The sequence below is a fragment of the Lissotriton vulgaris genome, chromosome 9 (assembly GCF_964263255.1).
Source record: "Lissotriton vulgaris chromosome 9, aLisVul1.2, whole genome shotgun sequence".
Taxonomy (NCBI): domain Eukaryota; kingdom Metazoa; phylum Chordata; class Amphibia; order Caudata; family Salamandridae; genus Lissotriton; species Lissotriton vulgaris.
In genome coordinates this window covers 1,228,175,536-1,228,190,225 of record NC_141697.1, presented here as the reverse complement: position 1 = coordinate 1,228,190,225, position 14,690 = coordinate 1,228,175,536, and the positions used below count along the sequence as shown (strand labels likewise).

Here is a 14,690-nt window from a genome sequence, read left to right as displayed (position 1 = left end):
GGCGGAGGCTACTCACTCAGGGTGGAGGCTCTGCAGTCATGGCGGAGGCTACTCACTCAGGGTGGAGGCTCTGCAGTCATGGCGGAGGCTCCTCACTCAGGGTGGAGGCTCTGCAGTCGTGGCGGAGGCTCCATACTCATAGCAGAGGCTCCGCATTCGTGGCAGAGGCTTCATATTCAGGGTGGAGGCTCCATAGTTGTGATGGAGACTCCGTAGTCAGGGCAGGGGCTTTACATTCATGGCAAAGTCTCTGTAGGTGTAGTGGAGGCTCAGCAGTCATGGCGGATGCTCGGTAGTCATGGCGAAGCCTCTGTAGCTGTGGTGGAGGCTCAGCAGTCATGGCAAAGGCTTCACATTTGTGGCGGAGGCTCTGTAGTTGTGGCAGAGGCTTCACATTTGTGGCAGAGGCTCCGTAGTCTGGCGGAGGCTTCACATTTGTGGCAGAGGCTCAGTAGTTGTGGTGAAGCCTCTGCAGCTGTGGTGGAGGTTCCGCAGTCGTGGCGGAGGATGTGCACTACAGTTCACACTGCGGAGATCCCACTACGAGTTAGGAATTTTGTCTTAAGTTAAGATTTTGTCTTAAGTTAGGATTTTGTTTTAAATTAGGATTTTTTCTTAAGTTAGGATTTTTTCTTGAATTAGGATTTTGCTTTAAGTTAGGATGTTGTCCTAAATTAAACTTAAGTTTGTCTTAAGTTTTGGTCTTCAGACAAAATCCTAACTTTACTACTACTAAATGTCTTCTGTGAATACCAAAAGTAGTAAGTTTAGGATTTTGTCTCAGATTAGTTCTTTGAATCGGCCCCTTAATCTTTTGTCTCATTGAAGTTGAGTGAAGTCGTAAAACTTTGTGAAGGGTGAAGTTTCCCAACTTCGACGTGGAGACTCTGCGCATCCCTGTAATAAACACAAAGACAATCATAGTTATTAGATTGCTGCACGTGCTTGACTGGTGGAACATGGGACATCTTTCTCCTGAACTATTTGTTGCGCTCGTCTAAACTGTGACACTGGCACCTTTTAGGGTTTCATGTTATGGAAGTTTTAACATACTTTACTGAGCTGAACACATTCTGGTAAACAGAGTTTACTTTCAAATGTTGGCCACTCCCACATTATGCTGCTATGAAAAGCAGGTGTCAGAAGGTGGTCCAAGCCCATGCCTCCATCAGATGCACTTCAAAGAGCGCCTCTTGGCCCTAATTCGATGTAGCTGTCTAAATCTGCCCCTCGCCCCAAGCCTCAGGTCTGTACAGTTCCCCGCAGAAGGAATGTTATCGATGGACGGGCTGTTTATTTTGTTTGTAATCAATACCTTTGAAACATGTGTTCTAAATTCTAGGTTAAAGAGGTGGATTTAATAAAACAAAGATGTTATGATTATTTATGTGCTCTTTGTGCTTGGGTGGTAGAAGCCCTTCCTGTCCAGAATCCAGGTGCCTGGAAGTGAATATTAATCCTTTCAAGCAGCCCACTGGCTTTGGGTTGTGTTTATAAAGTTAATTTGGAGAAGGGGGTCTCTGATATGATTATTATACATGGACTGTTCTCAAGCTCTATAAATCTCCTGGCCCTGCTTCCTTAATTTCAGAAGACTTCCCACGTTTTGCAGGTTTCTGTTACTTGCTGACTATGGATAACAACAACCTGTCTCTTTTCTATAGGCCTTTGTACCACCCTTCTGCCACTCCATGCACTATAAACAATGGGCTTCTAGTGCCCTATTTAATGGCACTCGGTTTTCCGACCTCAAAATGGGGGGCTTTGCTGCACTCAAACGTGTGACCTACCAGTGATTATTTAACTCAGTCAGGAAACTTGCCAGGGCAGCAGGAAAGCTTAGATGCACCTCAGAAACAACTGTAACTTTAAGGGGCGTATTCAATAGCCCTTGCAACACTTTTGTGCCGCCGGTTCATTATTTTTTGTGGCGGCGTAAAAAATTCAGCATGTGCGCCCTATTTACAAAGTGACACATCTCAACTGATGCATCAGTTCGTAAACCCCTGCGCTACATTACACCTGCGTCAGGTATAATGTATGCAGGGTGAGCATTCCCCACAGCAAAGCCTCGTAGAATTGGCGAAGTGAAATCTATAATATTTCAGTGCGCCACATCTTGAACGACATTGCGTGAAAACCTTACTCCTGCCTCACGGCAAGCGTAAGCCCCATGTAATAAGGACACAATGCTGGAGTTCCTTCTGTTTTCTGATACACTCCAGCAATGCGCCACTTTTGCACATACAGATACATCCGGAATACTGACGTATCTGTAACTCCTCGCGACATGATGCACCACACTTTAAATACAGCGTATCTATAGTGTCGCAAGGAGGGCGCACTGAGAAGTGATGCAACACTTCTCATAAATGAGGCCTTGTGAGTTCATCTTTCCTCAAAGAGACTTTGTAAAAACATTGTGCAGCTCCCTTTCAATCCCAGTTTGAATGCAGTAAAACTGCAGGAATTGTCTCATGCCTTGTGCTTCATTCCGCTCCTGCCAAGTCGCTTGTGTACTGATTCGGATTAAATTCGCACCCAAGCAGGCGAGTGGCCCGGCTTCTTTTCCAGGCTATGACCTCTTCTCTGACCATTAGGATCTTCGTCCTATTCCATCAAGGACTCTTAAATAATAGTAGAACATTCTCACTGGAAGTTGTGGAAGTTCAAGAACAGTCTGATGCCAAGATGGTAAATGCCTTTTCCACTGTATCACTGTGAATGCTTGCTACCCTCCGCCTTCTCCTCCTCTGGCCAGCGCAGGAATCGGATGAGAATCCATGCTTTGGATGTCTCTCGTCAAAGACTCCCTTATAAACCAATGTTTGAGTGGCCACCCTTGCATGTGAAGCGGAGGCTTAGATAGTGCCCCCAAGGCAAGGTACTCTTCGAGGCACCTTGAATAAACAAGAAGCTAAAGCAGGTAGATCAGTTGTTTTCAAAGTTGTGAACTCCTTCCTTGAGTATGTGTGACAAAGGATCCGCGGGTCCTGGAACATCACATAAACCTTGTATGTTGGTTGGTTGCCTCAACCTGTTATTTGTCTGCTAGCGCTTGGATGCCCGTGTAGATTTAGATACTTTACCAGACTTTAAATTATGATGAAGGGTCTACTCTTACATTCATTGTCTATTTTATATAAGTTTGTAAGTTTCATTATAAGGACCACGTGTACCGTGGGACTCCATAGTCCAAGTTCCTACATTTCTCCACTAAGACCCTCCTGATGCCAAATATAGAGAAATGAACATGCTGTTAATTCTGATTTCCGAGGTCATTAATTGTTGCTCCCAAAACCTTTCTTAGAAAACTTCAGTTAGTACCACCCTACCACACTCCAACCCTACCCTCTGCCAAACCTGTAAACCACACCCGAACCTCAATGTACAGCATATCGATTCCGGTCCCTTGGCCTATTGGAATCTGTCTTTTGGAACGCTCTTCTCGCCGACCTGAAGCGCAGTCGCATCTCTTTCCACTGTCAAGGAGGGTCTCAAACGACGTCTCCTTCTAGGAGAAGAAGATTCAACACATCATGATATCATGTCTATATTCTTACTACAAATTCATCAGGGGAAATGATAAATACATGCTTTGTCTTGTTCCTGCCACTGCTTATCGTTCACCATGGTTATTTCCTCTCTGTTAACCACCTAAAACTGAAACTGACCTACGCCAGTGAACAACAACCGATTGATGACGATGAGGCAGTTATCAATGTTATATGTTCTAAATTTTCTCCATTCTTCATAAGAACTTCCTGGACTTCCCATACAAAAGGATATCATTTTTAATCCTCTTGTTCAGGTGGCTGGAACCTAGGAAAATGCTTCAAATGTTGAGTCACGCTTGTAAAGTGCACGTGCAGTAGAGAAAAATGGGTAGGAAAGTGGACAGATGGAGTTTCATTGGCCTGAAAGCCTTCGGTGCAGAATCCTGAGACTCGCCTGGACTTTTCAATGTCAGTTGTGTGGGTGTCCGCCCGCGGACCCGTGAAGAACAGTGTCCTTCATGCTTCACCCCTTCCACTTTCATATGGGATCTCCTACCCTGGCCAATAGCAGCTCATCAAATCCCCTAGTTTGACTTTCCTTAAATCCACTTTTTCAATATTCTTGACCCTGTGCATATTTTGGGCAAATTGAAAGGAAATTAGCTAATGCCTATGTCCTTTCCTTTTCGCACAAGATCACTTGGCCAGAGGGCTGCAGAAACACATTGTTGAGAGCAGAAATAGCCTTCTCCCTCCATTCAAGCATTCATTTAGCTTGTCTGGTTGGGGGGTTAAACACTGCAGCTGGAGTCTGTGACAGGAACATTACTGGCCGCTATTTTTTCTCTTCTACTGGTCCGGTCATATTCCTTGTGAGACTGGGTTGTTAAATTGTGTAATGACCAGTTGCTAGAGTTGCGTCACTTGTGGGACACACTCCAGCAATGCTTCATTTTTTCACCTACAGAAACGTAAGAAATACTGACGTATCTGTGACTACTTGTGACATTGTAAATTGTGATATGACGCATCATTGGTGTCGCAAGGAGGGCATTGCTGTTTTCTCCCAGTGATGCGCCACTTTTCATAAATGAGGCCCTGAATGCTCCATTAATAATGAAATAAACTGCTGCTCAGGGCCCATATTTCAATGTGCAAGGTTTCTTCATCGCGCACCGAGCCTCCTAAAAAAATATATGACGTTTTGCAACGTGCCCTTGAAAATGAACTTGAAACGGACGTGTGTTCATAGTTCCTTCTTGCTCTTCGTCCGCCGCACGCATCCCCAGGGTGCCCGTGTATAAATACAAGATACAGTATGCCTGTGTTTATTGTTGACATGGTCCCCATGGAGACATCATGCAGGGGACATCCTCCCTGACGCTGGCCTGGCTTTAGCACTGGTGGCGCCCGGTGGAACAATGTTTGTTGGCGCCCCTCCCAATGACCTCCTTCTCCCTGGATTCCCTCACCACCCCCTCCACCAATGCCCCTCAAGTCCCCATCACCACTCTCTCTCTCATATATTACTTTTGCTTTATAGCCCCACGCGTACCAGGGTAAGGGTGTCACAGCACTTTACATCACATACACATTACACGGAGACAATCAATCATGAGTGTGTAAATCAGTGTATTGGAAATGTTACATCAGACCGAGGACTACAAGGTGTATGAGTCGTGTTTCATTCATACTGGTAAACATTATACTTTAAGAGCGCTTGACCTGGAGAAGCACAAACTCAGAATTTAAAAGGTACCCCCATGGTTGGGTTGGATTTACTAATAAGAATTGATGTATACCCAAGTGAACCCTTTTGCAACATCAAGATAATGAAAAACTGGGGGGGGATATCATAACACTTTAATCTGTACCTTGCAGTTTGCATGCAGCTCTTTGAGGTTCTATATTAGAATTTAAACTTATAAACTGCAAGTAACAAAAGGACTCTCTTACAGAAGCAGTAACGCACTGACCTATTTACATTTTATGCACGTTGTGATCTGCATGGTACATGTGCTTTGCAGCAGGCATTTTAACCCCCTGGTCTATTTTATGATGAGTCTTAAAGCTTCCATTAGACAAAACTCGGATATCTCTGCAGCAGGCCCATCAATCACCAGTTATCCTGACATTTTTATTGTTGCCTGCAAACTGCTGGAGGCAAGGGACATGGCAGCAGGTGCTTTTAAAATCACATTGTTCTAGAAAATACTGCTCCCCCCATCCGCAGCCCGTGCAGGTAAGAGCAATAATTAATTTTCCATCGTCATCGTCCGTCGTAACCCCCCCCAACCTGGCCCCACGGCTCTAATCTGCCCAGGCCGCGGCTGAGCCCCCTCTTCCCAAAGTCAGCACCCGGTGCGGTGCCACCAATCGCACTGCCCTAGAGCCGGCGCTGCCCTAACGCCCTGATGAATGTCTATCACATCAACAGCCACAAACAGCTGCAAACAATGGACCTTTCCAGATGTCTCACGGCTCACAGCCACTCGGAGCAGTTTGCGCTTTGCAGAGCTGAGTAGTCATAGCAAGCAGGGCAGGCTCTAGGGCAGTGCGATCGGTGCCACCGGACCGGGCGTTGACTTGGGGTGGGGCGTCATTTTTGAAAATTTATTTTATCATTTTAAAAGCACCTGCTGCCGCATCCAGGCCTCAAACAATTTTCAGGCATCAATTAAAATGTCAGGATAACTCCTGTGATTAGTCGTCTTTCTGGAAATAAGGCCCCTGAATCCATCAGCACCGCCCCAACCCTGCTCCAATGGAAGGCACAGATGAAGTCTGAAGTCACAATGCAGGGGTTCATGCTCCATTTCAGCTCCCACAACCCCGCTAGCGCTCCAACCACTTGGTGATTTGACCCTGTACAGCGCTGTGAGGCAGGTTCATGGGATACAAGCACCGCATCCATACCCACACCAAGAGGGTCATCTTCTCCTGGGCGCTCCTCAGCTGCCCCTCCGCGTAAGAGGCGCAGAACCTCATTATTGTGGGAAATGGTTTATGTGATGCTTGGACCAGCCCAAGAACCCTTCTAATATAACACCACACAATTACCCCCCCCCCCCCCTCCTACGACTAATGCACAGACTGAAACCTTTCAAATGAAATGCTGTAATATGTTGGTACTGAGGGCTCAACAAACCCGCAGTGCTTTATGTGACCTCAAGCACACACTGACCCATCAGTGCAACAAAGTCTTATGAAACGTGTCAGAGTCTGAGATTTCTCCTAATGCAGTGGTAAATGATATAGTGTCACTTTTCATACTTTTATGCCTTTAAAGCAGCAACATGTTGCGTTGCACATGAGGACCTGTGAGTCAAAAAGTTCCTCGAAGTAATAGTGGTGACTTGGACCTTGCTTGATCTCTAGTATTTATTCTGGATATTTGGAACTCTCCATTTCTTGGGTGTGAGATTTTCTTCATACATGTGTTTTCCTTTTTGAGGCTGACTGTGCCCTCTGAGGTCCACACCTACTTATCATTTTAATCATATCTACTAATCATCTGGATATTGAAGAGCCCTGGCGAAGTTCCCTCTGGCATATTGGGAACGAAACGCGTTGGCTGTGTGCCAGTTTTAAAGATTGATTAAATAAAAGAAGTAACTTTGGAACGAATTTGGCTTGCTTGACTGACTCCGCAACAGAGTGCTCCCTCCATCTATCTTGAACATTTGGTTACCAATGGCACCTCCGGACGGCGGGTGCAGGAAGTGATTGCACCACTCACTAATAGAATGTACACAAGGATTTGATGTGATGGACCCTGGTCTGCCGTTTTGTTCCTTTTCTGTTAGCCATACACTATTTGTCCGTGTGAAGATTTCCCCAATAAAGTAAGTGACCTCACCCACCCCTTGACTGCAGACTGGGTGGAAAAATGCAGCATGGTACACTTCATCCCAAATACATTGTGAGTCAGATACAGCGCCTTAAATTACGTATTCTAGTCTAAGGTCAAAGTTCATTCTTCAATTACGTGTTTCTAGAATTGTGTCTAGATGCAGAATCTAGAGCAGCCTGGGGGGTTCCTGCTTTTACAATGCCGTCTCGATGAATTTGGGGTACAGTTGGAGATGGTGTCGCTTGGGCGGTTGGATTGTATAGCGTGGTGGTCTGTGTGCCCCATTAGGACTTCAATTCCACCGGACTGTCCTCTAGGGGCAGGCAGAAGGGCACTGAAACTCTGCGGAGGAGACAAGTCTGAACGATGCAAAGTAAAAGTAAGGCTGACGACCCCGCTTGTTCACGTAATGCACATTTCTGCTGTTTACCATCATTTCCACTGCCCACTGCCTGTGGGCTCTTTGAGGAGAGAGCAGCAGGCCTCTGCAGACAGTACATGTTTGATTCATACAATTCAGCACCCTAAACTATGCTACAGTGGGCATCGAACGGAGCCAGGAAAATAGAGTCTTTGGATGCCCCCTGTGGCGGAGCCAGCATTTGGATCACACTGTGTACAGGATACAGTAGCACAGAACTCAAAGATCCCCATTTTCTTAACCCAGGGAAGTGAACTCTGCTCCGTTCGCAGGGTTTTCTGCACTTCGCAGGGCATGAGGAGTTCCCAAAAACTCTGCTCTGCTGAGTTGTTTTTCCTCGCTCGCCCTCTTCAATGACAAGTTGGCGAACGCGAGCGAGGAAAATTCACCTCCTGGCAAGATTTTTCCTCGCTCGTGCTCCCCAAGGTCTTAGAGGCTAGTGTGAGCGAGGAAAATCAACTTTCTGGCAAGATTTCTCGACACGGACAGTCGAATTTCTCAATGCGAGTGGTCGCGGCAGGTCATGACTAGTCGCCTTGAGAAAGCTTCTGTTCCCATTGAGAAAGCTGCCGCTCAAGGAGAAAATCTACTCGAGCAGCAGAAAGGAAGCTGCGTCCTCTTGCCCTGCGCATGGTGCAGTTTGCAATGATTTTAAAGTGGGGGACAAACAACCCGGCGCTCAAAATCACAGCGAACAGCATCACCGTAGTGCAATCTGCTGCTCTCTGAACTCTGCGCAATACAGCAGGGTTTTTATGTCACTTTGCGGAGTTCCGCGCTGCACGAACTCCGCACAGGTTTACTTTTTCTCATTATTGGCCACCAGCTTCAAAAAGGTAAAATATAATTTTTTATTTTTTTTAGCAAGAGGATTCACAAAACTATAACAATCCTTTTCTTGTTCACAGAAGGGAGTGGTGCACAGAGACCTGAAGCTGGAAAACATTCTGTTGGATGGAAACCTGCAGGTGAAGGTGAGAGCCCTCTTGAAGTCAATGTGGATGAATCAGGCAGCGCTTAGAAGGGCTTGGAGGGGGTGTACGGCCCTAGGCTGAGCTCTACTCCTTCATGGAGTGTGAAAACATATGATGTGAAAACATTTTAAATGCACAAATGCATTTATTTTTACTGTATAAATACATTGATCGTGAGATGGGATAGGATCTGGGAAACCTCTGTGAACACTTATTCGATTTATTGCATATACATACCTTCAATGTACACCAACAAACAAGGTATATATCAGAATGTCATTGATAAAAATACTGAACTTACACATTGTGACCAAAATATTGTTTACAAATACTCATTTTATTGGGCAGAGATTTTCTATTATTAATTCCAATGAAGCAATACCTTTATGAACACAATGTAGGACACAATATTTTTGTCAGACAGCATTCAGTCCTCAATAGTCTGGTCTGCGGTATTCAGTGGAAGTCCCTCCCTCTCAAAATGTGATCTTCCCAACCCTCCTTTCACTGAGAATCCTGCTGAAAACATTTCAAACACCAACTATCTCATTCTAGCTTCGTGAACCAGGACGGGACAATGATGATAGAATTACCCGCCTCATCGATTTCTCTACTGAAACCAGTAAAGTGCCTAGAGGTGATGCAACCTTACTATGTGCTTCATATAAGTATGGGGTGTGTGCTTGATTTTCTCCAGTCATGGTGATTTTGCCAATCAAATTCTGAATAAGTAAAATATGGTCCACCATTGGTTATAGATTAAAAATAAATTTAATTTTTACTGTGCGTTAATTGATAGTTATACACCATCCATCCACAATAAAAATTAAATGTATTTTAATTCTATGACCAATGGTGGACCATGATGTATTTATTCAGAACTTGTCTGGCATAACTTGCATTACTGCCTGGTCTTGCGCTGGATGCCTTTTTCGACCAACACAGTTGACCAACTCTGTGCTTAATTTCAGCCGGTGGTTTTGAGTACTCGTCACTGGCACTTTATTGGCAACACCAGCACTTATGACAGCTGCCACATGGTGGCGCTGTTTGCATAATTTAGAGATGAGTAGAACAGAAATTGTTAATTCAGTATTCATGAAAAACAACTAATATCTACCGCCCAAGCCATTTTTATACCTTTAGAGGCCTGGAATAGTCTGAATTGTCACATATGTAGCAGTGTGCTGGTTAGTAGTTGTGTTGGTTCTGTCATCGGCAGACCTGGCATTGGGAGTGGGTGGTGCAAGCTGCGGAGGTCTCCTGACGAGGGCCCTGGCACGTATTTTGTTTTTACAAATTAAGCACTACCACCCTAGGCCTGTGCCCCACATACCCTGGGCAACGCACTTTCACTTCTATCACCAGTCCCTGCAGCTAGCACCATCCAAAGCGACCCTCTCCACAAATCTTACCTACTTGCACTGGGGAGGCTGTTTGAAAGGCATGCATTCCTGTTCCAGGATTTCCCGCCGATAGTCTGTATATTCATTGGGAACTGACTGTACAGAGCCCTATTGACTTCTTTACAGTTAAGAAGCTCCTGTCCTTCTCTCCTATGAGTGACAGTGGCTGTATTGTACTTTGAAGTGGTTCATGTGAAATTAATTTAGATAAAGACTTAAAACTTACCAGAGTCTGTGGTTATTCACTTTAAAGTGTAAAGGTTAGAATTAAGTTCTAATTTTCACCATCAACTAGTTCAACAAATGGTCCATTGACCAGAGGAAAGAACTTTTTGATCAGTGAAAGGTTGGTTAGGAATAAGCAATAATCAATCTTGAGGTATGACATTTAATAAACTTTGACTCCAGCAGTTTACCCGATTGTGTGTTTATGGGCCTAGGTGAGTATATGGTATTGGAGTATCTGTTGTTGGTACAATGCTGGATCACACTGGTTTGATTAAAAACGCAATGCTCTGAGTTGCCAAGGGTTAGATGTGTAGTTGCTGAATGAAGGCTCCACTGGCCCTGATGCAGTCACAGGGCGGGTCAGATGCATCAGTCTACCTGGCGTTGGGGATACATTTTGCCCTCAGCAGGGATTAGGTAGCAGAGAGCACTAGAAAGAAAATGTGCTGTATGATGAGTGTAAATCGACAGTTTGAAGAAGACAGTGCAACCGGAATGAAACATCAAACCAAGAGAGAAATCCCTTTCTGAAAGATTAAATAATGGGCACAAAAACACAAAATTATTAAAATAACAAAGAAAAAGAAAAAAAGGCAGTTTTTCATTTTTATTGTTATTTTAATAATTGGGTGTTTTTTAAATTGTATTTTCTACTAGTTTTCTTGATATTGGATAAAGATAAGTATTCTAAAAAGTGGTAATGAAATTGATTTTTTGTGACAAATAGATTGTTTGTTGTTCTTTGTACCGCAACATCAACTGTTTTTAATATTTTAACTATAATAAAAATACCATTAATTTTCTTGTAATACATTACCGCAACTGATAAAGGCAAAGGCGCTCTCGAAATGATGATAACTCACCTTGATTATATTTTCTGATTCTAAGTACCTATTGCATATGATCCGAATTGCAGTTTGCAGTTATCCATTATTTAATCTTTCTGAAAGGGATTTCTCTCTTTCTTTGATGTTACATACCCCCATCTCTTTTCTAAGAACTAGGGTATCTCCCTTAAATTTTGGCAACCTGAATGAAAGTCAGAGAGAGCAATTCAGTTAGGGCTGGTGCTACATTAAGGCCACTAAGGAGCAGCAATGCTCAATGTATAGGAAACTAAGAGGCCAGATGTACAACCGGGACATTTAGAGACTCGCAAATTGCACTGAATTGCGAGTCGCAATGCCATGTAAAACAGTGTAAGAGACACTGTTTGCGATTCCCAATGGGTTCGCAAATTGCATGCCTCATGAATATTAATGAGCCTCTCACAATTTGCGACCCCACTGAGAATGGCTGGCCCTCCCAGATATGGTGGCCTGCTGGGCTCAGCAGACCTCCATGTCTGGGACTGCTTGTAAATAAAGGAGTATTTTTTTTTAATGCAGCCCGTTTACCTTAAAAGAAAACGGGATGCATTTGTTTTTTTTTAATGAAACGTTTTCGTTTAATTTTTTTAAGGGCATGTAGTGGTCCCTGGGACCACTGCCTGCCCCTAAAAAATATTTCCCCCTGCATTTGCAAAGGGAAAGGGGTCCCCTGAGGACCCGTTCCCATTTGCGAGTGCATTACCACCCTCTTGAAGAGGGCAGTAAATTGCGAGAATTTTGCAACCGCAATAGCGGTTGCAAAACATTCTTACATAAGATAGCTAGTCGCAATTAGGAAGGGATGCCCTTGGAATGCCCCTTCCTAATTGTGAGTCACAACGTGTTGCTAAACCGTTTGCGCATGCAAAAATGGGTCATATATCTGAGCCCAAGTCCCAGGGCCCAGTCTGAAGGCCACTGCGGCCTGCATTACCCATTGCATGTGCCAGCGCTGCCAGTGAATGTACCAACACAGCACCTATTCATCTCACTCTCATCTCAAAGCTAATGAGAAAAGATATGTTTTAAGAGCTTTCCGGAAATCCATATAGTTAGTTATCTGATGGCCGTCTTCATTGTTAAATGTATCCTCATCGGTTCTGATAAATGTTCGGTCTCTTTGTAATTGTTTAATCCACCTTTATCCACCCCACCGTCATTATCCCTACTGCAGGTCTGAGTGAATTGATTTGGATGTTAACAAAGTCCATTCTGTACTATTGGTTCTTAGGATTTAGAAACACTAAAAGGCATATTACCAAGGCAGGCGAAATAAAATTATCGTCGCTTTTGCGGCGATAATTTCATCTTAGCAAGCTGTCGCTAGCATCAGTTAGCGACAGCTTGTAGGCTATAGCGAGCGGTTTGGGGCCCGCTTTGCATGGAGGCGATATTTATCGCTAATGACATGCAAAGTGGGCGTACCCAACCTGTTAGCGACTGAAAGCAGTCGCTAACATCGCTATCGCCTATTAGAAAGGCAGGCATAGCGATAAAAAAAATTGCGCTAAGCGCGAATATCGCTGAAAACTAACGCCTGCTCTGACCACTTCTTAACCTGTATATCCAATGGCAGTTGGATATTCAGGTTAAGACCCTATTGGCGATAATGCCTGAATATTGCTGGATTTCCAGCGATATTCACGCATTAGGCCGCTATCGCCAGATATTTTATCGCATTGGAGATAAACGTTGCTAATTGCACGTTATCTCTGCGATAAAATCCGGTGATGCGCGGTGATAAAAAAATTGTCGCTAAGCCTATTTAGCGATAAATATCGCTAGTTGTTGATAATATGCCCCTGAGTGCTTCGGTCCACGTGTGCAGAAAGTTGAGAGGGGTTCTGCCTTTTAGGAATGGAAGGCTCCTACACTGATGAATGTTTGAGGGAGATGTGGCAGGGAGGTGGAGTGGCTCCTTCATGAGCAGGAGCTAAATGTCCACCATATATGTCAGTCCTTCATCGGTGTGCGTGAGACAAACTAAGGAATTGTACATCTGACGCTGTGTCACACATATCCTCCAGATTAAATGTTTATCTCTCTTTCACAAATCCTGGATTATTGAAACTTGAGTGGGTAGAAGGGTTACACCCACAGGAACATTTAGCACTGCACATGGCACATAGGTTTCTATTATGGTCCACCCGCCACCATAACGGTATGCAGGACAGTCTGCCTGGGGTGCGTCGGTCCCACACCTGCACTCACGATGCGCATCTCCCATTCCCAGCATTGTGGCGAATGGTGCTCACAGCCCCGCACGTCACAATGCTGGGAATGCACGTTGTGCATTGGCATGCATAAGGTGACAGGCACCGCAAGGTGCCTGCCAGCTTGTCCATGCCAATGCAGGGGAGTACTATAGGTACTCCCCTGCAAACCAATCCAATCCAAAAATTCTTTATTTCGGCCATATAGACCATAAAAGATGCAGTACAAGACATTACATACATTAAAATACATTTTAAGATACATTGTATAAAATTCTCTCTCATCCAGCGAGGAAGGAATTATAATGACATTAAAAAAGTTCATGGGGCTTTTTTCTTTCTGATCAGCCATATTGCCATTAGAAATTTGGATACAGCGAACACAATGTGACCCACGGTGCTGGTTTTCATGATTCTGTATGCCTGTGCATACTCTCTAAACCCTAGGTTCTTACAGAGCGGCGCTATCCAATATTTTCTGGGCCTTTGATATGCAGGGCACACAAACAAGATGTGGAGGTCATCTTCCTCATGAATGTTACAGCAGGGACATATTTTATCACCCCCATTGGTCCACTTACAGGTGAATGAGTTAATGGGAAGTGTGCCAAGCCTCCATTGGACAAACAATTTCCTCGCCAGGATGGGGAAAATAAAATCCATAAAAGGTTCAAAGACATATGAATTTTTGGATTCCAAGAATCGCGAAGTTAGGGTGCCGCTGTTTTGACCATTCATCATGTGTGCAAGGGACCTGTCTTTGTAGATTTGGGACAGGGCTATGCGCGAGATCGTTTGGCAACCTCGCGCAGGATCCTCCCATAGGTCACGGAGATTCATGGCAAGCAGTTCATTTTTCACAAAGGCGAGCCAGGGGATTTTGCCATTACAGTTCAAGCTCATGACGTGGGTAAGATCCTCCCTATAGTGGTGAAGTTCATTTGTAGACCAGAGCCTGTGCCAGAACTTCACTGGCTTTGACACAAGCTCCTCTGCAATAGGGGGGAGACCCATGTCCATCCTCAATGGCTGTAGTGGTGTAGCTCGTGGGAGAGCTAGTAAGCGCCTTAAAAAGCTATTTTCAACTGTTGGTAGGTCCTTTCCAGCTTTGTACCCCCATAACTCACTGCCATACATGGCCGCTGCCTTGGCCTGGGTCCTATAAGTTTCAAGGGCTTGAAGGAGGAGGTATTAGCCACCTTCAGGATTTCGCCCGACAGCTGGGACAA

The 14,690-nt window shown here is 44.6% G+C and overlaps 1 protein-coding gene across 1 annotated transcript in view; it reads left to right on the top strand.

Annotated features, from left to right (window-relative positions):
* Nucleotides 1-14,690, top strand: part of LOC147693115 (NUAK family SNF1-like kinase 1) — a 112,946-nt gene that overhangs the window by 59,299 nt on the left and 38,957 nt on the right. The window contains exon 4 of the mRNA XM_086939364.1: nucleotides 8,680-8,745. Within this exon, the coding sequence (XP_086795490.1) occupies nucleotides 8,680-8,745 (66 nt within the window). The remainder of the gene's footprint in view (nucleotides 1-8,679; nucleotides 8,746-14,690) is intronic.